At 45.9% G+C, this 26547-nt stretch overlaps 1 protein-coding gene across 1 annotated transcript in view; it reads right to left on the reverse strand.

The window, feature by feature from the left end:
• LOC124789670 (putative ammonium transporter 1) overlaps positions 1–26547 on the reverse strand; it is a 307206-nt gene that overhangs the window by 196047 nt on the left and 84612 nt on the right. Inside the window, exon 2 of the mRNA XM_047257109.1 lies at positions 23878–24052. Within this exon, the coding sequence (XP_047113065.1) occupies positions 23878–24034 (157 nt within the window). The 5' untranslated portion in view covers positions 24035–24052. The remainder of the gene's footprint in view (positions 1–23877; positions 24053–26547) is intronic.

The raw sequence follows: 26547 nt of genomic DNA on the forward strand, positions 1-26547 counted from the left end.
CAGCTTACATCAGAAAACGCAACAGACCTCCATCCCGTCCTCCAACAAGCTCTCGTTTGACACCACTGAAGTCACAATGTCGGTGATTGGGGTCAGTGGAAAGCACGCTTCAGGCGTTCTGGCTCGCAGTCGTCCTTGAAGTAGCCGATCTGCAACAGTTCGTTGAGTCATTGTGGTTCTAACTGCTGCTCAAATTCTGCTGCAGATGCACCACGATGCGCCAGAGCCATACGCCAAACATGGTCTGTCTTCTCTGTTGATAGTGTCACTTGGCTGTCCGGACTGCGGTCTTCTTACGACCGAACATTCTCGAGACCACCACTGCCATCTGTGATGTACAGTGGCTACATTCCTGCCAAGTCTTTCTGCAGTATAGCAGAAGGAACATCCCGCTTCTCGTAGCTCTATTACACGACTTCGTTCAGTCTCAGTGGGGTGGTGATAGAGGCTCTTTGTCAGTTTAAACACATTCTTGACTAACGCGCCACGTCCAGTCTCAACGGCAGTTACCCTTACAGCGTGTATTTAAAGCAAACCTGATTTACATCCTCATACTGTCGCTAGTAGCGCCACTCTTACGCGACTGGCGCAAGATTTTAATAGACATTATGTTTCAGGTACAGGAACACGCCTACCAACTTTCGTTTATGTTGCGCATTCCTTCTTCGTGTTGCGTTTTTTTTTGCGTCATTGTGTTTTAGTTACCGTGTGACGTGGCCGAAACTCCACCAGTGGACATTCAGTATCGCGGAGAGTGGTGGTCATAATGTTTCGGCTCACCAGTGTATGATTTTAAGCGTAGTCATAGTGTCACTACATAACTGACACGTTCTGGACAGACGATCGAACGATTGGTGGCACAGTTCGTGGTGTAATGGTGACGGACGCATGAAGATCTGTGAAACAGTTGAGCTTATAGCCGTCTTGTATGGACGTACACATGAAAGAATAAAAAATGAAATTGTAAATATGGGGAAGCAGAGAGCGCGCTTTTGTGCTGTACTGCTGTCTGTGGACCAAAAACATTCGACAGCCTAAATTCCAAAATAATAATGTGAAATTCTTATGGCATACAGCTGGAGACAAAATATTTACCTGTTATTACATATCATCATCATTAGTGGCCTGCACAAAGGCTGGCTTTCAAATACACTCATGCTCATAAATTAAGGATAATGCTGATACATGGTGAAACAACGCTCTGGTAGGCGGTTTGTGGGTTTAAATCACCTCGGGGTATGACCATGCGGAGCATCTGACCTGCGGTCGTCGCACGGTGGCGCTGGCAGCAGTCTGGACTGCAGAGGTGTGTCGGTGCATGTCAGAGTACGGTGCAGTGGGTAAGTGTGCAGACATTTTCAGACGTGCTAATGGTGACTGTGCGTTGAAAATGGCTCAAGGAACACATACTGATAAAGTTATGAGGGGTAGAATACTAGGGCGACTGGGGCTGGTCAAACACAGCAGGTCGTAGCTTGGGGCCTCCGTGTATCACAAAGTGTGATCTCACAATTATGGCAACGATTGCAGCAGACAGGAAAGGTGTCCTGGCGCTACAGTACGGGATGTCCACAACGTACAACACCACAAGAAGACCGTTGTATCACCATCAGTGTCCGCAGACGGCCACGGATTACTGCAGGTAGCCTTGCTCGGAACCATACTGCAGCCACTGGAACAGTTGTCTCCAGACACACAGTCTACAGACGACTGAACAGACATGGTTTACCTGCAAGGTGCATTCTACTGACCCCTGGTCACAGGAGAACCCGTAAAGGCTGGTGTCAAGAACACAGTACATGGTCATTGGAACAGTGGTCCCAGGTTATGTTCAAGGACAAGATATAGTCTGAACAGTGATTCTCGCCGGGTTTTTCATCTGGCGTGAACCAGGAACCAGATATCAACCCCTTAATGTCCTTGAAAAGGACCTGTATGGAGGTCGTGGTTTGACGGTGTGGGGTGGGATTATGATTGATGCACGTACACCCCTGCATGTCTTTGTCAGAGGAACTGCAACAGGTCAGGTGTATCGGAATGTCATTTTGCACCAGTATGTCGGCCTTTTCAGGAGTGCAGTGGGTCTCACCTTCCTCCTGATGGATGATAACGCACGGCCCCACCGAGCTGCCATCGTGGAGGAGTACCTTGAAACAGAAGATATCAGACTAATGGAGTGGCCTGCCTGTTCTCCAGACCTAAACCCCATCGAGCACGTCTGGGATGCTCTCGGTAGACGTATCGCTGCACGTCTTCAAACCCCCTCCGACAGGCACTGGTGCAAGTATGGGAGGCTACACCCCAGTAGCTGCTCGACCACCTGATCCTGAGTATGCCAACCCATTGTGTGGCCTGTGTACGTGTGCATGGTGATCATATCCCATATTGACGTCGTGATACATGCTCAGAAAACAGTGGTGTTTTGTAGCACATGTGTTTCAGGACGGTTTTCTTAACTTATCACGAATACCGTGGACTTACAGATCTGTGTCGTGTGTGTACCCTATGTGCCTATGCTATTAGTGCCAGTTTTTTGTAGTGCCAAGCTGTGTGGCACCACATTCTGCAATTATCCTTAATTTATGAGCATAGTGTAGTAACACTCAATGCAACCCTTTGTGTCTTCTGTCATCTTGTATCTTCTCCTTCCTCTCAAGTCTCCTCTAACAAACTAGTCCTTGCAGAGCGTCTGTTAGCATGCACTCGCAACGAATGTCCTATCCAGATCTTCTTCCTTTCTTTTATAACCTGCAGCAGCCTTCTCCTCTCACCAAGCCTTTCCAACACTCTTCCGTTACTCACTCTTTTTTCATCCTGCTTGTGTCCTCCATTCTCCTCCACAGCCACTCAAATGGTTCTAGTGTTTTTTCATCGTTTCGCCTCAACGTCCACGTCACTGTCACATAGAGTACCACATTCCAGACAAAACACTTTCCAAGCCTCAGACCTTTGTCTGGTTTGCGACATAATTATCTCCTCTATCTATTCAGTTCCTCCTTCGATATAGCAGTGCGGGTTTTCACCTCCTGACGACATCTCAAGTGTTCAGTGATCGTGCTTGCAAGCTATTTAAATGCTCTTACTTGGCTTGTAATACCTTATCGTAATATTTGCCAGTCTCCTTCCTGTTCTGTTCACATGTTTTTGCTCTACTGATTTTCATCCCGTATTTCACTCAAACTTCATTCAGATCTTTTAGCATTTCATTTACAATTCGTTCACATTCTACCACTATTACCATACCACCAGTAAATCTAAAACATTTTATTCTGTTCCGACCAATACATTCTCCTCTTTTCCATCCAAGCCTTTCGCTATAGTTTCTTCGAGATATAAGTTGAACAAAAAAGGTGAAAGACAACAAGCTTACCTAACGCCTCTTCCTTCCTATATTTCATTTCCAGTCCTCATTCCTATTTTATGTTTTAAATATAGATTCTGTACCAGTCGTCTCTCCTTACGGTCTACTTCTTACTCTTCAACATGTCCGTCAACTTGTTCTACAGACCTCTGTTGAAAACTTTTTCCAAATCAATAAAAACAGCATACTTTTCCCCGTATATCTTTCCCCCACTATTCTTAGCTGGCTAGCAGCATATCTTGTTTCTTTTCCTCTTCTAAAACCGAGCTGGCGCTCGCCAAACCATCTATCGAGTTCGCCACGTGGACTTTTATTCAACACTCCCGGCAATATTTTAGCTGCAGGAGATACTCGTATTAGACTGACAGTCCTGTGCTCTCCACATTTTTTGGAATTTCTCTTTTTCTTAATTGATATCGTTACCGTTGCAAAAATGTCATGATGTAATATCCATTTGTTATATATCTCATTACAGAGGCAGACTGTTTCCTTTCTTCCCCTGATTCCCAAACTCTTCAAGACTTCCCCTGGCAAGTTATCGTTTCTAGAAGCATTCCGATTCTTCATCTTCTTCGATGCCTTTTCTACCTCACCTTCCAAGATGCTGAACCCGTTTGCATCTTCCGGCATACTTTCCTCTTCTCTTCAATCTTGATTTCTCTTGGTATTTGACCCATGTTATACAGACATGTATATATTCTTGCTATATGTTCAAAACCTCCTATGGTTCTTCGGCTAATGTGCTGTCCACTCTTTCTATTACCACGTTAGCCTTTTTTCTTCCACCTTCAAAAACTACCTCACTAGAAAATCTGTACATCGTTTCATACTTCTCCTCTTTCTCCATTTTCTCTGTTTCCTTGAATTTCTCTTTCATCCATCTTTCTCTTGCTTCTTTAGTTCCTCTTCTTAATTCATTATTCGATTACCTGTAGGCTACCTCATTTTACTTTCTTCATTTTCCACATTTTTCCACTTTTCTTGTTCTTCCATCTTTTTCAACATATTTTCCGTTATCCATTTGTTTCCGATATTTTTGGTTTCCATAATTTCCAGTACTTCTTTGACAAAGTCCGAAAGTCTTGAACTCATTTTTATCCGTTTGTCATTTACACGCTCTTCAAGTCTACCCCTTTCCGATTTTTCCATAAACCCGTCCTCCAATCTGAAGGCTTACCTGCCTCCTTGAGTGTCTCCAAGTTTAACCTTTCTTTTGCTTAACCTCTCCACACTTTCCTCAGATTCACTTGTATTTCTCCCACTGTGAGGCTGTGGTTTGAATTTATGTCTACTCCTGGAAAACTTTGGCATTCAGACAGTTCCTAAATCGTTTCTGTATAAGGATGTAGTCTAACTGATACCTCTCTATTCAAATTTGAGATACCGAAGGAAGACAGCAAAAACTGTTCTGTTGGAAAAAAATAATGATGACAGCCTTTTGAAACTCGCTGAGTACCATCGCGATTAACTGTTTGGAATAGAGACTTGTGAATATAAAAGTAGGGAAAGGATTCTTCCTGCGGTATATTTAGTGTAAAATCTAATATGAATACCGTCAAGACCTGGTGCCTTGTTGTGCTTTAGTAGTCTCAATTGTGAATCAACAATGGGAGCGGGTATTTCAATATTTCTCATTTGCGGGTGTGTACGGTAGTCAAACTTCGGTATTATGGTATAGCCCTGACGCGTGAATGAATTTTTTTTTAATTGATATGTAATAATATGACTTTCTGTCTGTTGCTCCTTTGTGGAAACAGGACTGATCCGCAAGAAGTTCCTGTGGAAGCTTCAAATATTTGATCTGTACAACGTTTCTATTTATCACTTCGTTTGAATGGTATATTGCGTTTCCCATAACTATCTAAAGAAAGTCTTGGTAGCCGCGCTGTCTCAGGCGCCTTGTCACGGTCCGTGCGGCTCCCCCCGTCGGGAGTTCGAGTTCTCCCTCGGACATGGGTATGTGTGTGTTGTCCATAGTGTAAGTTAGATTAAGTGGTGTGTAGGCTTAGGGACCGATGACCTCTGCAGTTTGGTCCCATAAGACCTTACCGCAAATTTCCTTTCCAAAGTCATGGTACTTCTTCTCTATGTTAATGACGCTCTCAGATACAAACAATGGCATAATCAAGTCTTGTTGGCAGCTCAGTAACTTAACCTCTAATTTCTAATTCATTCACACTGTGTACAAACACAATAACGGAGACGTTAACTCTTATCATCCCAGTACATAGCTCGTTATCAAGTGAGATGTATTCAGCTCGCAGCAATTCCTTTTGAATGCTCCACTGCCAGTTCTTTGTGGGCGTTTGACAGGCTCGGCAACCATGCCAACTCGGAAAAAAACTTTCTACTGCAAGACGCTGACGTCATAGTGGCGATATAAACGGCGGCAATCTCGCATTCGCTGACCTGAGCGCTCTCTTCTTCTCGTTCCTTCCTTGCTTTTTTTTTCTCTGTCTCACAATGCTACATGTGCGTTGCCTGCGTTGTCCGTCGTTCCTGGAACCAGATACCGCAAAATACTGTAACGAGTGCCACAGAGCATTATTTCGCGCGCTTGATCGACGTCACGCAAAAACAAAACAGCTGCCGCATCACGTCTTTGGAATGGACCTGTGCCTCTTGCGAGATGTCTATCTTTGACGGTGCGACAAGTTTGTCCAAGGAATGGCTCCCCGCGGCAACAAGGAACTTTATAGACACCGAACGTTCTCAAATCAAGATTGTCCATCGCGGAGCCTAGAAGAGTTGTGAGTGTCGTTGACGGACGGAAGACACATTTACCTTTATGCTTCTTCAGTAATCTTTCTGTTTTCAAATAAACTCCGCCGATGTATACTAAGACATTTCCTCTCTGTTCTACACTTCCCTCTAGCTCTTCACTTTGTCTAACAGTCCTGGGGGTAAGGCACGGCGAAACTTCCGTTCGGAATATCCATTTTGCAGGAATATGATACGGAGGTGACATAGCCCGGGTAGCCTACCTGAAACCGATCTATGAATCAACGTCCTAAGCACGCCCCACTGTTGCGAATGATAGTGTAAGATGGTGGTCTGTAAGAATACGTCTGCCTGTTATGGTTTACGGTACACATGCCGATCCAGGGTACCATTTTCTTTTTCCCGCACCAGCACTTCCAGGAACTGTAGTTCACCTTTTTCCGTTTTCTTTCCATCTCCATTTTAAACTTGATGTTAGTATTAAAAGAATTTAGAGGTTGTAGCAATACATTCAGTGATGCAGTGCCGTGCAGCCAGATAAGGGGTCATTCATATCTCACCGAAAGCACAATATTTTAACTTTGCTGACTGAAATGCACTCTCCCCGAAATCTACCGTAAGAAGATTAGCCACAATGAGTGACAAGGGACTGCTCATTGCGACACCGTCAATCTGTTCAGAGTATTGTCACTGAATAAAAAATAGATCGACCCGAGCATTTGCTTCAAAAAATCCAAGTGAGACAACATCGAAACTCACGAGTATATCTGATGGTCAAAGGTTCTTGAGCCGACGATCGAAGTCATCTGAATTGCAGACGTGGTGTTCACACCTTCTTACTAAAGGACTCAAATGTGATACTGTGCAGTAGCTAGGTCATCTCACTTATGTACATCGCTCTGGCCATTAATATTGTTACACCACGAAGATGACGTGGTACAGACGCGAAATTTAACCGACTGGAAAAAGATAATGTGATATGTAAATGCTTAACTTTTCAGAGCATTCACACAAGGTAGGCACTACAAAGTGCTGACATGAGCGACGTTTCCAACCGATTTCTCACATACAAACAGCGGTTGACCGGCGTTGCCTGGTGAAACGTTGTGATGCCTTGTGTAAGGAGGAGAAATGTATACCATCACGTTGCCGACTTTGACAATGGTCGGATTGTAGCCTATCGCGATTGCGGTTTATCGTATCGCGACATTGCTGCTCGCGTTGGTCGAGATCCAATGACTGTTCGCAGAATATGGAATCGGTGGGTTTAGGAGGTTAATACGGAACGCTGTGCTGGATCCCAACGGCCTCGTATCACTAGCAGTCGAGATGACAGGCATCTTATCCGCATGGCTGTAACGGATCGTGTAGCCACGTCTCGATCGCTGAGTCAACAGATGGGGACGTTTGCAAGACAACAACCATCTGCACGAACAGTTCGACGACGTTTGCAGCAGCATGGGCTATCAGCTCGGAGACCGTGGCGGCGGTTACTCTTGACGCTGCATCACAGACAGGAGCGCCTGCGAGGGTGTACTCAACGACGAACCTGGGTCACGAATGGCAAAACGTCATTTTTTCGGATGAATCCAGGTTCTGTTTACAACATCATGCTGGTCGCGTCCGTGTTTGACGACATCGCGGTGAACGCACATTGGAAGCGTCTATTCGTCATCGCCATACTGGCGTATCACCCTGCGTGATGGTATGGGGTGCCACTGGTTACACGTCTCGGTCACCTCTTGTTCGCATTGACGGCACTTTGAACAGTGAACGTTACATTTCAGATGTGTTACGACCCGTGGCTCTACCCTTCATTCGATCCCTGCGAAACCCTACATTTCAGCAGGATAATGCACGACCGCATGTTGCAGGTTTCTGTACGGGCCTTTCTGGATACAGAAAATGTTCGACTGCTGCCCTGGCCAGCACATTCTCCAGGTCTCTCACCAATTGAAAACGTCTGGTCAATGGTGGCCGAGCATCTGGTTCGTCACAATACGCCAGTCACTACTCTTGATGACCTGTGGTATCGTGTTGAAGATGCATGAGCATCTGTACCTGTACACGCCATCCAAGCTCTGTTTGACTCAATGCCCAGGCGTATCAAGGCCGTTATTACGGTCAGAGGTGGTTGTTCTGAGTACTGATTTCTCAGGATCTATGCACCCAAATTGCGTGAAAATGTAATCCTTACGTAGGGACTGGAGCGCTGATATGTCTGCAGCTTAGACACGGCTCTTGGGCGGCTGTACTCGGCAGTGTCCTTGGGCAGTTTCAAGATTCCTGCCGTTATTCAGTTTTCTGTTCTTTGCTTAATACTGGATTATGATGTGCGTTCATGACGTTAATACTGCAGCTTCTGACTTCTTCAAAGGTTTCTTGATATTTGTTATATATCGCATATTTTTTTTTGTTATAGTAGTGCATACTTATGCAGCTCTGCATTTCTCCGACAGCTAGTTTCCCTTTGCCGCTTTACACTTTCTGTTAACGTCATCTTACAGACCTGTAAGCCATAGGATCAGTGAGGTCTCGGTTGGCCGGTGCTGCGAACGCAAGGCTCGGGGGCTCGCCTCGGGAGACCGCAGGAGGCGAAGCGATGACGTCACGGGAGTCAAGTGATCGCGCTCGCCCTCATTGACACAGCGGCGCAGTTCTGGTCCTGACGGCCTGTTACGGCAGACCAGGCAGCAGGGAACGGAGATGGCAGGCGCCGGGGCGGTCTGTGGTCTGCCCGCGAGCTACTGAACGGCGGATGTTCGGACAGAAACCAAACAACATCGGCTGTGCCCCAAGGAAGCGTGATGGGACCTCTCGTGTCCACAATTTACATAAACTTTGTATCAGACAGGAGCAGCAGAGGGATAAGTTAGTTCTGTAATGATGTTTTTGTCTACAGAAAAATATCGTTGTTGCACGATCGTACAGAAATGCAGAAAGACTTGTACAAATTTTCCACTTGCTGTGATGAACGGTAGTTCTCTTCAAATGTGAGTAAATGCAAGATAAGACTCAAACGAAAGAAAACGATCTCCGTACTATAAATATTTGGGCTAATACTAAGCATTAAAGAAAACCAAAGCGAAATCTGGGAAAGCAATTAAAGTTGACGGAGAAGAAAGACAAATTTTACGTCTTTCCGATATCCTGTAACTCTGCAACTTCCAGGCGGATTAAAACTGTGTGCCGGACCGGGGCGCCGATTCGGGACCTTTCCCTTTCGCGGGCAAGTAACGGATTTTCGAGAAAAAGCTTTCTTCGAATCATATGCAGATGTCATTTAAACAGACAGCTGCTTTTCTATTTTATGTTTATTCCACTGGAATTTCCGTTTTGTAAACTAAAATTCATACACTATATGATCAAAAGTATCCGGACACCTGACTGAAAATGACACAAGTTCGTGGCGCCCTCCATCGGTAATGCTGGAATTCAAAATGATGTTGGTCCACCCTTAGCCTTGATGACAGCTTCCACACACGCAGGCATACGTTCAATCAGTTGCTGGAAGGTTTCTTGGAGAATGGCAGCCCAGTATTCACGGAGTGCTGCACTGAGGGCTGCACTGAGGAGAGGTATCGATGTCGGTCGGTGAGGCCTGACGAAGTCGGCGCCCCAAAACATCCCAAAGGTGTTCGGTACGATGTTATTGTCGTGTAACCATTCCATCACAGGCCGTGCATTATGAACAGGTGCTAGATCGTGTTGAAAGATGCAGTCGCCATCCCCGAATTGCTCTTCAACAGTGGGAAGCAAGAAGGTGCTTCGAACATCAATGTAGGCTTGTGTTGCGATAGTGCCACGCAAAACAACAGGGGGTGCAAGCCCCCTCCATGAAAAACATGACCACACCATAACACCATCGCCTCCGAATTTTACTGTTGGCACTACACACGCTGGCGGATGACGTTCACCGGGCATTCGCCATGCCATCGGATCGACACGTTGTGTACCGTGATTCGTCACTCCACGCAACGTTTTTCCACTGTTCAATTGTCCAATGTTTACGTTTCTTACACCAAGCGAGGCGACGTTCGACATTTACCGGCGTGATGTGTGGCTTATGAGCAGCCGCTCGACCATGAAATCCACGTTTTCTCACCTCCCACCTAACTTTCATAATGCAGTAGGCCGGCCGCTGTGGCCGAGCGGTTCTAGGCGCTTCAGTCTGGAACTGCACTGCTGCTACGGTCGCAGGTTCGAATCCTGCCTCGGGCATGGATGTGTGTGATGTCCTTAGGTTTAAGTAGTTCTAAGTCTAGGGGACTGATGACCTCAGATGTTAAGTCCCATAGTGCTTAGAGCCATTTTTGAACTTGCAGTAGGTCCTGCTGCAATTTGGAATTCCTATGTGATGGTCTGGATAATGTCTGCCTATCAAACATTAGGACCCTCTTCAACTGTCGGCGGTCTCTGTCAGTCAACAAACGAGGTCGGCCTGTAAGCTTTTATGCTGTACGTGTCCCTTCACGTTTACACTTCACTATCATATAGGAAACAATGGACCTAGGTATGTTTAGGAATGTGGAAATCTCGCGTACAGACGTATGACACAACTGACTCAATCACCCGACCACGTTCGAAGTCCGTGAGTTCCGCGGAGCGCCCCGTTTTGCTCTCTCACGATGTCTAATGACTGCTGAGGTCGCTGATATGGAGTACCCGGCAGTAGGTGGCAGCACAATGCACCTAATACGAGAAACGTATGTTTTTGAAGGTGTCCGGATACTTTTCATCACATATTGTAACTCACAGGTACATATAATTATGTTGTCGTGGACTTTTTATCAAAATGTTGACACGAGTGACTACTTTTGGATTTTTTCCTATTTTATTATTCGACAATAAGCTCTTTTATCACCAGATTTTATATGCTGACGTAATGGATATGGTGGTGTAGAAACTTTTCCAGCATTCAATATGGATGCTGCCAAAGTTTCGCTATCACAGTGTAAATGCGTACAGACTGTGTGAAAATGCGTGAAATGATGAACTAACTGGCTATCAAAATGAAAGCAGACAGATGGACACTAACAGAAAAAGCCGCCCATAATGTCGTAAGCCAGCACCCAGCGTTATGCTAGAAATAGTGATGTAACTTCCAGAAAACCATGTGAAGATGAATCTGAAAAGGTCCGAAAACCGGTTCATCGAATAATGAATAACTGCTTGGAGTTTTATGTATTTACATAGCGAGAAATATTTCGAACAATCCTCACAGGCACACCCACCAACACGAATATCGCACCTATGGCAAGTGCACCTAGGAGAAAAATGTATAATTACTAGATGTGTACCTGATGACGGCATCTTGCTGCCGGAACGCATCTTGTCAAATTAGATAGTGATAATAAAACGAGAGTGAAGCTGAGAAGTGTGTCGTTTATAAAAATCGTAAGACTCTCGCGGATCTCATGCAGTTGTATACAATATGGATAAATTTTAGTTTAAGTTGTTGCCTATCCCCTCTCTTTTGCGACATTATGAAAACCAGCTTACATTATTCGAAGAACAGACTTCCACAAAGGAAACTGTGCATATTCTCCAACCACGTACGTTTCTGTCCCGCAGAGATTGTGAAGAAAAAAATGAGGCAAGTAACAGCGCAAACAGAGGCGCCTAAACAATCATTCTGTGGTGTCGTAAGCACAGCATGCACCACCAGGTAACACCAAAGGCGATGATAAGTCAGCAGCCCACTCCAGAGACGGCGTACAGGCCAGAGATTGCCATACCAAGAAGTCGCAGCGGTGGCGCCACCAGAGAATGATACGCGAAGGCGCCACAGCAGAGCGGGCAGCTCCGAGTCAGCTCGACTACCGGGAACACCGCTTCCTACTTGTGTACTGCGCCCCGCATCTTCTGCTTCTAGCGAGTCCACACCAGCCCGTCTTCGGTGAACATTGTAGTAGGACAAGAACTGTTTACTATCCAGCCTTAGCTTCTGGCATAGTAGTTGACCTTCAGGATCTGCTGTCTGAGCGGATTTGTTCAAAGCAGAGTATTCATCAACAAACGTGTGTGTTCTTTTCACTAACCATTATCAGTGTTTCATTGTTGATTCGTTCTCCTCTCATAGTGTTTCCCTCAGCGCACTGTAAATACACTACTGGCAATTAAATTTGCTACACCAAGAAAAACTGCAGATGATAAACGGATATTCATTGGACAAATATATTATACTAGAACTGACACGTGATTACATTTTCACGCAATTTGGGTGCATAGATACTGAGAAATCAGTAACCAGAACAACCACCTCTGCCCGTAATAACGGCCTTGATACGCCTGGGCATTGAGTTAGAGCTTGGATGGCGTGTACAGGTACAGCTGCCCATGCAGCTTCAACACGATACCGCAGTTCATCAAGAGTAGTGACTGGCGTATTGTGACGAGCCAGTTGCTCGTCCACCATTGACCAGACGTGTTCAATTGGTGAGAGATCTGGAGAATGTGCTGGCCAGGGCAGCAGTTGAACATTTTCTCTATCCAGAAAGGCCCGTACACGACCTGCAACAGGCGGTCGTGCATTATCCTGCTCAAATTGTAGGGTTTCGCAGGTATCGAATGAAGGATAGAGCCACGGATCGTAACACATCTGAAATGTAACGTCCACTGTTCAAAGTGCCGTCAATGCGAACAAGAGGTGACCGAAACGTGTAACCAGTGGCACCCCATACCATCACGCCGGGTGGTACGCCAGTATGGCGATGACGAATAAACGCTTCCAATGTGCGTTCACCGCGATGTCGCCAAACACGGATGCGACCATCATGGTGCTGTAAATAGAACCCGGATTCATCCGAAAAAATTCGTGAACCCAAGTTTGTCGTTGAGTACACCATCGCAGGCGCTCCTGTCTGTGATGCAGCGTCAAGGGTAACCGCAGCCATGGTCCCCGAGCTGATAGTCCATGCTGCTGCAAATGTCGTCGAACTGTTCGTGCAGATGGTTGTTGTCTTGCAAACGTCCCCATCTGTTGACTCAGCGATTGAGACGTGGCTGCACGATCCGTTGCAGCCATGCGGATAAGATGCCTGTCATCTCGACTGCTAGTGATACGAGGCCGATGGGATCCAGCACAGCGTTCCGTATTAACCTCCTAAACCTACCGATTCCATATTCTGCTAACAGTCATAGGATCTCGACCTACGCGAGCAGCAATGTCGCGATACGATAAACTGCAATCGCGATAGGCTACAATCCGACCTTTATCAAAGTCGGAAACGTGGAGGTACGCATTTCTCCTCCTTACGCGAGGCATCACAACAACGTTTCACCAGGCAACGCCGGTCAACTGCTGTTTGTGTATGAGAAATCAGTTGGAAACTTTCCTCATGTCAGCACGTTGTAGGTGTCGCCAGCGGCGCCAACCTTGTGTGAATGCTCTGAAAAGCTAATCATTTGCATATCACAGCATCTTCTTCCTGTCGGTTAAATTTCACGTCTGTAGCACGTCATCTTCGTGGTTTAGAAATTTTAATGGCCAGTAGTGTAGTTGAGGATGGCGACTAGTAAAATCTCTTTCTGTGGTTGTATCAAAAGAACGATGCAGAGCATTCTCCCCACGCTCAAGCCGCGAATGGAACGAGAAAGAAACACAATTTCGTGGCGCATTAAAAATATTCCTCCTCGGCGCATTTTATAGTTGTTATATTAATGTTGACGTGGATGTGATAGTGATTGCTGTAAATAATGTAGACGTCAGTAAATGTGAAACTTGGAAACACTAGCGTGTTATTCGCTGCGTTGAAATTTCCTGCCACATGAGAACTGAAAACGAGCATTTTCAGTCTGATTGCGTCAACCACAACGCCTCAAGCGGCGATCATAAGATCAACTTTCTACTGGCTTCTCTGTACTAATTTCAGTCTCCACAGGGGAACTCCTCATTTCAAGGCTGTCACTCTGAATCCCTAATGAGGTGGCATTTCTCTGAGTTGGAGTTTAAAGAGAAGAGACAAAAAATTTTAATCCGAAAAGCGCCAAAGGCGTCATATCAATAATTTTTTGTTACTTTCAACCAATTTCGTAATCAAATCATCAACTGATCTACATATAATTCAAGAAGCAGAAGCAAAGATCTTAGATTCATGATCAGGGCGAAATAACGATGTGAATATAATCGTAATACAAAAAATGCAAATTCAAATATATTACTATCGATATAACATGGTAGGACGTTTCGTTGACATCAAGAGTACGCTGTATCAACCATCATTGTTTTACAGTATAGCTCAATTTGTTGATGTCAGAGAACGACTTAAGAGTGTCCACTGTAGAGCTCACAAATGGCTTTAAAATCAATGGATTTAAAAAAAAAAATGAATTATTGTCGCACATGACATTGTTATCCTCACTGAAAGTGAGAATGACTTTCAGGGCATGTTGAACGGAATAAACTGTGCGATTAGCACACACTACCAACTGAGAGTAAACCAAAGAAAGATGAAATTAAAGAGGAATAGCAGAAATGAGATTTGCAATAAACACCAAAATTGGGGACCTCAGGGGAGATGAGTGAAGGAGCTCCGCTACCTTCGAAGCAAAATAACACGTGATGGGCGAAACAAGGAGGACATAAAAAAGCATACTAGCACAGGCTAAGAGGACATTCTCAGCCAAATGAATATTATCAAACATAGGTCTTAATTTGATATCGTACATTTGCAGCACAGAATGTATGAAAGTGAATCATAGATTATGGGTGGCCTGGAAAAGACAAGAATCGAAGCATCTGAGATGTGACGCTAAAGAAGGATGTCGAAACTTAAGTGGATTCGTAAGAAATGAAGAGGTCTCGACACAATCGGCGAGGAGAGAGATATGTGGAGAACATCGACGAAAAGAACGGACAGGATGACGGGACATGTGTTATGACACGTGACCAACCTGATAGTTGAGTGAGCTGTACGGGGCTATAAACTTCATGCGAAGGAAGAGACTGGATGGACCATGTCCAGCAGGTAACTGAGGGTGTTCGCTGTACATGCTACTCTGGCAGGGGGGGCCATCAGACCTACTAACCACTGATTTCTATGAATGTTAGGTATGTTGTAGAGGGAACTGTCCTGAGTACCTGGCTAGCGCTTTTTGCGACAGAACCAAGTTTCCGAGAAAATCGGCGTTGAGGTCTTATGCGTACCTCGTATAGTTGTAATGTCGAAACGTTTCGACCGAGCGAGCGTATTGCAGTGGCTAAGATTCACGACTACCCCGCTGGCTGTACACGTTCAAACCCTGCCCGTATACCTTTTTTGCAGTTTCGTCGTACAGAATATCATTAAATAGTACACGTCATGCAAAATTATTCAAAAAATAGTCATTTTCGCCCTAGTAATTTCATGCGTTCCGTTTATGGTTCGCACTTAAAATTTCAAAAAAATTCGACTGCTCCAAAGAGTTCCTAACGATGGATTAAGTACTAGCAGCTGTGGAAGGATTCCACATACAGAGGAAAGTACACATCGCTAATTTTGACCTTGATTATTTAATATCGATCAAACCGTCTCCCAGTGTCAATGGACGTACGAGAGACCACTTGCGGAAAAATATATCATTTCTTCACAGCACAAAATACTCTAACAGCGTCAGGAAGACATTTCCTTATGTTTTCTTATGAATGCAAGAACCAGTTCGGGAATTTGGTTGGACTGTTGAAAACACATTTGACGACTAGAATCATGAATTTTTTCAAAAAATGTAATTTTGACCTGTACAAATACACGTAATTGCTTCACGAAGACTTTTTAAAATCTATCATTCTTCCGTACCTGGGACAATAAAAATTTCTTTACGTCATTCATCCTTGGGGAGGACAGATCGATCACATATATTATGATCAAATCTTTGCAGATGAAAGAGAAGTATGCACCTGCATCGTAATAAAAAATCCCACCGAAATGTACTCCACTCTTCCAATAATGAGATGTTCGTTTTCACAGGCAGCTTAAGACATTCACGAACAAAATTCAGAATGCAGCCGGCTTGCTAAAGACTAACAGAGCGTGCGGTAGCGTTCTCGCTTCCCGCGCCCGGGTTCCCGGGTTCGATTCCTGGCAGGGTCAGGGATTTTCTCTGCCTCGTGATGACTGGGTGTTGTGTGTTGTCCTTAGGTTAGTTAGGTTTAAGTAGTTCTAAGTTCTAGGGGACTGATGACCATAGATGTTAAGTCCCATAGTGCTCAGAGCCATTTGAACCATTTTTGAACTAACAGAGCAAATTCCATAAAAATACATTCTTTAATTCTGCATCAGTTTACTACACCTGCTTTCACAGGAACGATCAAATACATGTGGTTCGCTTCGGAGTAGAGCGAAAAAAGAACAATCTTCTTTAATCGAACCGAATTGTATTTTCCGATATCACTTCTGAAAATTCCATGTGCCTGCACAGCATTAGCTGTCATTATTAAATATGCGTCGTGCTCTACGAATTTGTGTTTTAGTTGCTTCTGTGACAAATAACGCCCGTAATTCTGTTCTAGCACAGCAAGCGATGCAAGATACAGGGAGTAAGACGGTTCTGTAATGTAATGTATACGCATTTGAAGATACACGGATGAGCCAAAACATTATGACCACCTATTTAATAGCGTGTTGTTCCACTTTTCAGACACAGTACAACAGAGATAGATTTTGCTTAGCATGGATTCTACAAGTCCTTGACAGTATTCCAGAAGTACGTGGCACCAGAAGTCCACGCACAGGTGAAGCAGTTCCCACAAATTAGGTATGGTGGTTTACAGGCACGCAGGCAACACCCGGTATCTTCAAATGGTTCAAATGGCTGGAAGCACTATGGGACTTAACATCTGAGGTCGTCGGTCCTCTAGACTTAGAACTACTTAAACCTAACTAACCTAAGGACACACACTCATCCATGCCCGAATCAGGATTCGAACCTGCGACCGTAGCAGCAGCGCGCATCCAGACTGAAGCTCCTAGAACTGCTCGGCCACAAGGCCGGCCAACCGGTATGTGTTCCAGTGGCTACAGATCAGGCAAATTTGCTGGCCAAAAGACAAACGTGAGTTCAGTATCGTGCCCCTCAAACCACTGTAGCACGGTTCAGACCTTGCAACACGGACGGTTATCCTGCTGGAAGATACACTCCTGGAAATTGAAATAAGAACACCGTGAATTCATTGTCCCAGGAAGGGGAAACTTTATTGACACATTCCTGGGGTCAGATACATCACATGATCACACTGACAGAACCACAGGCACATAGACACAGGCAACAGAGCATGCACAATGTCGGCACTAGTACAGTGTATATCCACCTTTCGCAGCAATGCAGGCTGCTATTCTCCCATGGAGACGATCGTAGAGATGCTGGATGTAGTCCTGTGGAACGGCTTGCCATGCCATTTCCACCTGGCGCCTCAGTTGGACCAGCGTTCGTGCTGGACGTGCAGACCGCGTGAGACGATGCTTCATCCAGTCCCAAACATGCTCAATGGGGGACAGATCCGGAGATCTTGCTGGCCAGGGTAGTTGACTTACACCTTCTAGAGCACGTTGGGTGGCATGGGATACATGCGGACGTGCATTGTCCTGTTGGAACAGCAAGTTCCCTTGCCGGTCTAGGAATGGTAGAACGATGGGTTCGATGACGGTTTGGATGTACCGTGCACTATTCAGTGTCCCCTCGACGATCACCAGTGGTGTACAGCCAGTGTAGGAGATCGCTCCCCACACCATGATGCCGGGTGTTGGCCCTGTGTGCCTCGGTCGTATGCAGTCCTGATTGTGGCGCTCACCTGCACGGCGCCAAACACGCATACGACCATCATTGGCACCAAGGCAGAAGCGACTCTCATCGCTGAAGACGACACGTCTCCATTCGTCCCTCCATTCACGCCTGTCGCGACACCACTGGAGGCGGGCTGCACGATGTTGGGGCGTGAGCGGAAGACGGCCTAACGGTGTGCGGGACCGTAGCCCAGCTTCATGGAGACGGTTGCGAATGGTCCTCGCCGATACCCCAGGAGCAACAGTGTCCCTAATTTGCTGGGAAGTGGCGGTGCGGTCCCCTACGGCACTGCATAAGATCCTACGGTCTTGGCGTGCATCCGTGCGTCGCTGCGGTCCGGTCCCAGGTCGACGGGCACGTGCACCTTCCGCCGACCACTGGCGACAACATCGATGTACTGTGCAGACCTCACGCCCCACGTGTTGAACAATTCGGCGGTACGTCCACCCGGCCTCCCGCATGCCCACTATACGCCCTCGCTCAAAGTCCGTCAACTGCACATACGGTTCACGTCCACGCTGTCGCGGCATGCTACCAGTGTTAAAGACTGCGATGGAGCTCCGTATGCCACGGCAAACTGGCTGACACTGACGGCGGCGGTGCACAAATGCTGCGCAGCTAGCGCCATTCGACGGCCAACACCGCGGTTCCTGGTGTGTCCGCTGTGCCGTGCGTGTGATCATTGCTTGTACAGCCCTCTCGCAGTGTCCGGAGCAAGTATGGTGGGTCTGACACACCGGTGTCAATGTGTTCTTTTTTCCATTTCCAGGAGTGTATCATCACTATAGGAGGAGATTTCAGGCATGAAGCGATACGGGTGGTCCGCAGTAATGTTCACTTATTTCACTGCCATCATGATGCCTTCGGTTGCCACCGCAGCTCAGTGTAACCAGTAACATAATTCTGCTCTCACCGGCCTGTATCTGTGGCGTGGTGCATGTGTTGTGCAGCCGTTCGGCTGGATGATGGCGTGTAAGAACCCGTTTGAGCCGTGGCGGCTGGCGCTAGGATGTTCTACACGCATCAAAAAATGGCTCTGAGCACTATGGGACTTAACATCTGAGGTCATCAGTCCCCTAGAAGTTAGAACTACTTAAACCTAACTAACCTAAGGACGTCACACACATCCATGCCCGAGGCAGGATTCGAACCTGCGACCGCAGCAGCCGCGCGGTTCCGGACTAAAGCGCCTAGAACCGCTTGGCCACCCTGGTCGGCCTACTTGCATCGCTGATATCGATATTCGGCTGTCGTGCTATCTTTGACAGCTCCGCCCGGCGGTTTTCTGGGTGATCGGGTGACGGGTGAGTCGACTGAGTCTCTGGTCGGCGTTCAACGAGCCAACTTGGGTTGAAAACAAGCCGGCGTCCCTAGCCGTGGTGCATGGGCCTCGGCGTGCTTCACCGCCCTTGTCTTTTGTCGCGTTGGATGTATGGGGCCGATCATTGGGCGCCTTGACGTGCAAAATTGTGGTGGGTTCGTCGTCTCACGCTGAACAGCTTCCCAGCTCGTAATTTGCAGGCTACAAGTTATTCTGTGTTTAACTAAGAAGATTGTTGAAACTTACTGTGGCATGGATAGCTGCCGGAGATGGTTCTGAACTTGGTTCCACAGTGGCTATTTTAAGGAGGCTGATGTTCCTCATTTCGTGTCTCATCATCCGTGGAGTGTGTGTTTCAAATGGTTTTCATGAAATTTTTACTTCTTTTAGGACATATTGACCGCTTAGGGACTGGTTGCTGTTGTGTACGCACCCGCCAGCTGTAGGGTTAATGGTTTAATCATTTGTCACGGCAGGATTTAGTATGTTTATTTAATGTTGAAAGTGCTCTATGGCTAATTTGCTGGGAGACGGGTAATGTTAGAGTATTGCTCCATAAGAATTTGGGGGCATGCTTATTATATATTCCAGTGTGGCTGTGAAATGATCTTGTTTTCATTGCAATCTATTTGTGCTGTAGGCCATTTGTTAAGTCTGCTCGTTTCCTGGCGTCAGTGCGGTTATGCATTCTTGTCAGGACCGCTCATTGTGAGGCCGGTCGGACTATATACAGGGTTATTACAAATGATTGAAGCGAATTCACAGCTCTACAGTAACTTTATTATTTGAGATATTTTCGCAATGCTTTGCACACAAATACAAAAACTCAAAAAGTTTTTTTAGGCATTCACAAATGTTCGATATGTGCCCCTTTAGTGATTCGGCAGACATCAAGCCGATAATCAAGTTCCTCCCACACTCGGCGCAGCACGTCCCCATCAATGAGTTCGAAAGCTTCGTTGATGCGAGCTCTCAGTTCTGGCACGTTTCTTTGTAGAGGAGGTTTAAACACCGAATCTTTCACATAACCTCACAGAAAGAAATCGCATGGGGTTAAGTCGGGAGAGCGTGGAGGCCATGACATGAATTGCTGATCATGATCTCCACCAGGACCGATCCATCTGTTTTCCAATCTCCTGTTTAAGAAATGCCAAACATCATGATGGAAGTGCGGTGGAGCACCATCCTGTTGAAAGATGAAGTCGGCGCTGTCGGTCTCCAGTTGTGGCATGAGCCAATTTTCCAGCATGTCCAGATACACGTGTCCTGTAACCTTTTTTTCGCAGAAGAAAAAGGGGCCATAAACTTTAAACCGTGAGATTGCACAAAACACGTTAACTTTTGGTGAATTGCGAATTTGCTGCACGAATGCGTGAGGATTCTCTAGCGCCCAGATTCGCACATTGTGTCTGTTCACTTCACCATTAAGAAAAAATGTTGCTTCATCACTGAAAACAAGTTTCGCACTGAACGCATCCTCTTCCATGAGCTGTTGCAACCGCTCCAAAAATTCAAAGCGTTTGACTTTGTCATCGTGTGTCAGGGCTTGTAGCAATTGTAAACGGTAAGGCTTCTGCTTTAGCCTTTTCCGTAAGATTTTCCAAATCGTCGGCTGTGGTACGTTTAGTTCCCTGCTTTCTTTATTCGTCGACTTCCGCGGGCTACGCGTGAAACTTGCCCGCACGCGTTCAACCGTTTCTTCGCTCACTGCAGGCCGACCCGTTGATTTCCCCTTACAGATGCATCCAGAAGCTTTAAACTGCGCATACCATCGCCGAATGGAGTTAGCAGTTGGTGGATCTTGTTGAACTTCGTCCTGAAGTGTCGTTGCACTGTTATGACTGACTGATGTGAGTGCATTTCAAGCACGACATACACTTTCTCGGCTCCTGTCGCCATTTTGTCTCACTGCGCTCTCGAGCGCTCTGGCGGCAGAAACCTGAAGTGTGGCTTCAGCCGAACAAAACTGAGTTTTTCTACGTATCTGTAGTGTGTCGTGACCATATGTCAATGAATTGATCTACAGTGAATTTACGAAATCGCTTCAATCATTTGTAATGGCCCTGTATAAGTATATACTGCCTGCTAGTGAGCCTATGCACAAGCCGTGGGGAGTGAACGCTCGTATTGCCTGCCGGCCGTAGCGTTATTGCTTCCAAATACTGCTGTGGGCCTTGGCGCTGTTCTCTGAAGTGAGGCCACTTTGTTAATATTAGCCTTTCAGTAAGTTATTTTACTGGTTGAGTTATTGCTAGCCATTCCTATTTAACACTTGTGTTAATAATTTGTGTATCTTTAATGAATGTGCAACTTGTTATTTTTTCTGTGTGCCAGTTTTGCGACCATGGTTGGCCCACTTTGCATTTTTAGTATAAGCATGTTTCACTGTGGACCTTTATGTGGGCAGTTCACTTTTATTAAAAGAACTTTGTTTCTTTAATGAAGTTGTGGTATTATGTGGCTTTGCAACTTTGGGTTGGAAGTGTATAGTGTTTGTTTATGTGGAACCGCGCGGCCGCTACGGTCGCAGGTTCGAATCCTGCCTCGGGCATAGATGTGTGTGATGTCCTTAGGTTAGTTAGGTTTAAGTAGTTCTAAGTTCTAGGGGACTGATGACCTTAGAAGTTAAGTCCCATAGTGCTCAGAGCCAATTTGTTTATGATTGATTATTCACCGTGCCTACTATTTATGATTTTGATTGCGGACGCAAAATATGATTCTTATTCGTGTTTATGTAATTCAATTAAAGTGAAGATTTGTATGTTGCATCAGTAAGAGGGCAAATGTCCGAACTGAAGTTTATGATAAAGTCTGTTTTGAGTCAAATTAAAATTGTAAAACAATCACAAGCTTCTCCATCACCAGTGACCCCGGGCTTCCTATTTCCTTTAAATAACTGTGGCGAGATTGTATTTTTTGATTTTCTAAAGAATGGAGTAGTATCTCGGTCCACTGTTGTAACAGGAAATGAGATTTATTCAACAGACGACACGCTTCTATTGATCCACGGCGAAAACTCACTGATGCTGTGTCCACTGCAATCATAACTGACGATATCGTTGGGTCAATGTAAGAACACATAGGGGTCGTGTGATATGGAGGAGCTCCATGTTCAACAATGGCCTTTGAACTGTGTGCACCGAAACGTTTGTGCCTGCGCCAGCATTGTAGTCGTCAGATATGCAACACATCGATGCCTATACTGGATTACGCACCGGGCGACCCTCCGACCTCTATGTTTTGTTATGAGACATGGTCATCAAATACTACAAGACCTACTCGTTATTTCATCATCCTTCAACCCCCTTTCACAAGTGCTCACAACAGTACTACGCCAATAGGCGACCAGCTTCGCCATTTTAAGAGATTCTCTTAGCCAGACGCAGCGCCATATCAATGTGCCCTTTGTCAAAACCGCTTATATCAGTGGATTTTCGCATTTGCGGCGCGTATCTTCGCTGTAATGACTGCCCATTCGTCTCTCTTCCACTTACATCCTTTCCTTACTGCTCCACGTGCCCGCGACAATACCAGGAGGCTTTCATCCTCGCAGTGGGCAGTGGTCGCAATGTTCAAATGGCTCTAAGCACTATGGGACTTAACATCTGAGATCATCAGTCCCCTAGACTTAGAACTACTTAAACCTAACTAACCTAAGGACACACACACATCCATGCCCGACGCAGGATTCGAACCTGCGACCGTAGCAGCAGCGCGCTTCCAGACTGAAGCGCCTAGAACCGGTCGGCCACATCGGCCGGCATATGCTTTGGCTCATCGGTGTAGTTTGCTGTAATGATTTATTCGTTAGCGAAATTACTGCGTCGAAACTGACTCTTTGTGAATAACTTTCCATGACGTACTCTATTTAATGATACTCTGTAGCGCTGCTGCTACGGTCGCAGGTTCGAATCCTGCTTCGGGCATGGGTGTGTATGATGTCCTTAGGTTAGTTAGGTTTAAGTAGTTCTAAGTTCTAGGGGACTGATGACCACAGCAGTTGAGTCCCACAGTGCTTAGAGCCATTTGCACCATTTTTGATACTCTGTACGATGAAATTGGAAAAAAAAGTTACGCGGGCAGCGTGATAGCCGTGAACCATAGCCGCTGGGCTACACTCGCTCAAATATATTTCCCGCTATGGATATAAGAGGTACGCATAAAATGTCATCGTCGACTTTCTCAGAAACTAGAAGCCTTCACACTAAAAGCCGCTAGCCATGTATTCAGGACAGGTCCCTCTACAACCTACCTAAGACTCGTGAAAATACCTGATTAACAGGTATGATGGTGCCCTTGTGAGACGAAGAGACTGGTACTGGACAGAAATTTGTGGCGAACTGGATCAAACCAGTCAGAAGACTGACTGCTGGAAAAAAAAAAAATGTCGGCTAGTATCAGTCAGTTTGATTAACGCGTTTTCTCAGCTACGGTGTCTCAGGGGTTTCCATGTAAAATGGAGATGACTATTTTAGCGACAACTGTGCCTTCTAGCTGTGAGTGGATAGTGTCACCTTGTGGACCCATGTCATTCATACGAATTTGCTCCGTATTGTTTTCTTGCGGGACGTTTAGTTCTCGAGATACTTTGATGTCCCAAGTCAACGGCTAATCCCATTCACGGCCATGATACATACGAGCTTCACTTCTGTTAGCGATGACGCACTTCCTCCTGAATCAATGTGGTTAGGAGAGAGTACTTGCTGCTACTCACGGCAGACGATGATGCCGTTCGTCAGCAGGAAGATGTCGTCCACGTTCTTCTTGAACTGCTCCAGCTCTTCGTTTCTTGGGGTGGCGTTGGCGGTGATCCCCAAGAGCTCCGATAGGTCGGTCGCCAAGGACGGCGCTTCCGTTTCATTGAAAGCCATCTTGAGTCACTGTGCTATCTGAAAAAGAACGAGAAGATCGAATTGACGGCTGTGGAATTTCGACAACATTCGCAGAGCAATTATTATTACGATAAGTATTAAGTCCTTTCTCACTCTACCGACCGACTTTTAGACCGCTGACTATTCAAGTTGATATAGCATGTAAACGACCTGCGACAGCCTCATATTGGCAAGCATGCATATACAAATGATAAGCATTCCGGTGCAGTCACATATAGTGACATGGAGAGACGTCTAAAGACGTTAAAGTAACCTCTGGCGTGCCACAGGGGAGTGTTACGGGACCATTGCTTTTCACAATATATATAAATGACCTAGTAGATAGTGTCGGAAGTCCCATGCGGCTTTTCGCGGATGATGCTGTAGTATACAGAGAAGTTGCAGCATTAGAAAATTGTAGCGAAATGCAGGAAGATCTGCAGCGGATAGGCACTTGGTGCAGGGAGTGGCAACTGACCCTTAACATAGACAAATGTAATGTATTGGGAATACATAGAAAGAAGGATCCTTTATTGTATGATTATATGGTAGCGGAACAAACACTGGTAGCAGTTACTTCTGTAAAATATCTGGGAGTATGCGTGCGGAACGATTTGAAGTGGAATGATCATATAAAATTAATTGTTGGTAAGGTGGGTACCAGGTTGAGATTCATTGGGAGAGTCCTTAGAAACTGTAGTCCATCAACAAAGGAGGTGGCTTACAAAACACTCGTTCGACCTATACTTGAGTATTGCTCATCAGTGTGGGATCCGTACCAGATCGGGTTGACGGAGGAGATAGAGAAGATCCAAAGAAGAGCGGCGCGTTTCGTCACAGCGTTATTTGGTAACCGTGATAGCGTTACGGAGATGTTTAACAAACTCAAGTGGCAGACTCTGCAAGAGAGGCGCTCTGCATCGCGGTGTAGCTTGCTCGCCAGGTTTCGAGAGGGTGCGTTTCTGGATGAGGTATCGAATATATTGCTTCCCCCTACTTATACCTCCCGAGGAGATCACGAATGTAAAATTAGAGAGATTAGAGTGCGCACGGAGGTTTTCAGACAGCCGTTCCTCCCGCGAACCATACGCGACTGGAACAGGAAAGGGAGGTAATGACAGTGGCACGTAAAGTGCCCTCCGCCACACACCGTTGGGTGGCTTGCGGAGTATAAATGTAGATGTAGATGTAGTAGGCAGAAGCAAGTCCATGCGTAAGAGGGCGTCAAATGAAAACGGGACAGATGGAAAACAAGTAAGTAAACTATACGCGAATTTAGACTTTCTCTGCGAATCTCTATGATGAAGTCTTCTCGGGTTATCAGTCGAGAAAAAGCTACGTTCTGCGGCAACGTTTCATCAAGTTTCCTGCTTGTCACCTTCAGGTGAAGTGTCGGGTTTGTGTCCTCTCCGGGTCTTTATAGCTATTGGATCGCAGGCTCCTTTGCCTTGTCTGTGTCAGCAGACGTAGACACAGACGAGGTAGAGGAGCCTGCGATCCTGTGGCTATAAAGACCCGGACTGGAGACTAACTTGACACTTCGCCTGAAGGTGACAAGTAGGGAACTTGTCGAAACGTTGCAGCAGAACGACCCCTCGACTCGGCTGATAACCCGAGAAGACTTCATCAGCAAGTAAGTAAAATTTTTATTATCTCAAAAGTACTCGAAATACCTGTTAAAACATTTATTCCACTGTGAAACAAGACAGTGATGGCTTCATGGAAAAATGTTTACGATTGCTTACAGAATAGTAATTGCACCCAAGCGAGCACCTCTTAGTCCGGAAGAAGTCAACCGCCGTGAATGTCTTTCTTCAGGGCTCGAAAAATATGGAAATGGCATGGCGAGAGATCTAGAATGAATGGATGATGTATGGTCCTCCCAACATCTTGCCGAGGTTGTCTCGACTATGCTGCAGAAGACTCACTTGGCAGCCCTTACACATCTTCTATACAGTCCCGATCTCCCTGTGATTTCCGTACTTTTGGATAGTTGAAGAAATTCGTGGCTACCGATTGGATTTAGGAGAGCTGAGGTGCCCGCTTGGGAACAATCGCAGTTCCATAGGCAACCGCAAACATTTTGCAATGGAAGCACTAACCATCTTGTCTCACAGTGGGATAAATGTATTAACAGTTATTTCGATTATTGTCAACTAATAAACAATTACTTCTTTTCCACTTGTCTCGTTTCCATTTGGCTGTCCGTTATACATTTTCTATATAAGTAAACATTCAGCAACGGGTTTCTCACTCAGAAATTGCATTTAAATGTTGTTTGTTTGTGAGACTATCTTGTAATGCCTCGAATAAGAATGAGAAACGCCTAACAGTACACGTCGAGAATTGACAGCGGCAGTATCGTGGTCTGTCGAGGCTGCTCAGATGGTAGAGGACTTGCCCGCGAAAGGCAAAGGTCCCGAGTTCGAGTCTCGGTCGGGCACACAATTTTAATCTGCCAGGAAGTTTCATATCAGCGCACACACCGCTGCAGAGTGAAAATCTCATTCTGG

This window comes from Schistocerca piceifrons, chromosome 1, assembly GCF_021461385.2.
Source record: "Schistocerca piceifrons isolate TAMUIC-IGC-003096 chromosome 1, iqSchPice1.1, whole genome shotgun sequence".
Lineage (NCBI taxonomy): Eukaryota > Metazoa > Arthropoda > Insecta > Orthoptera > Acrididae > Schistocerca > Schistocerca piceifrons.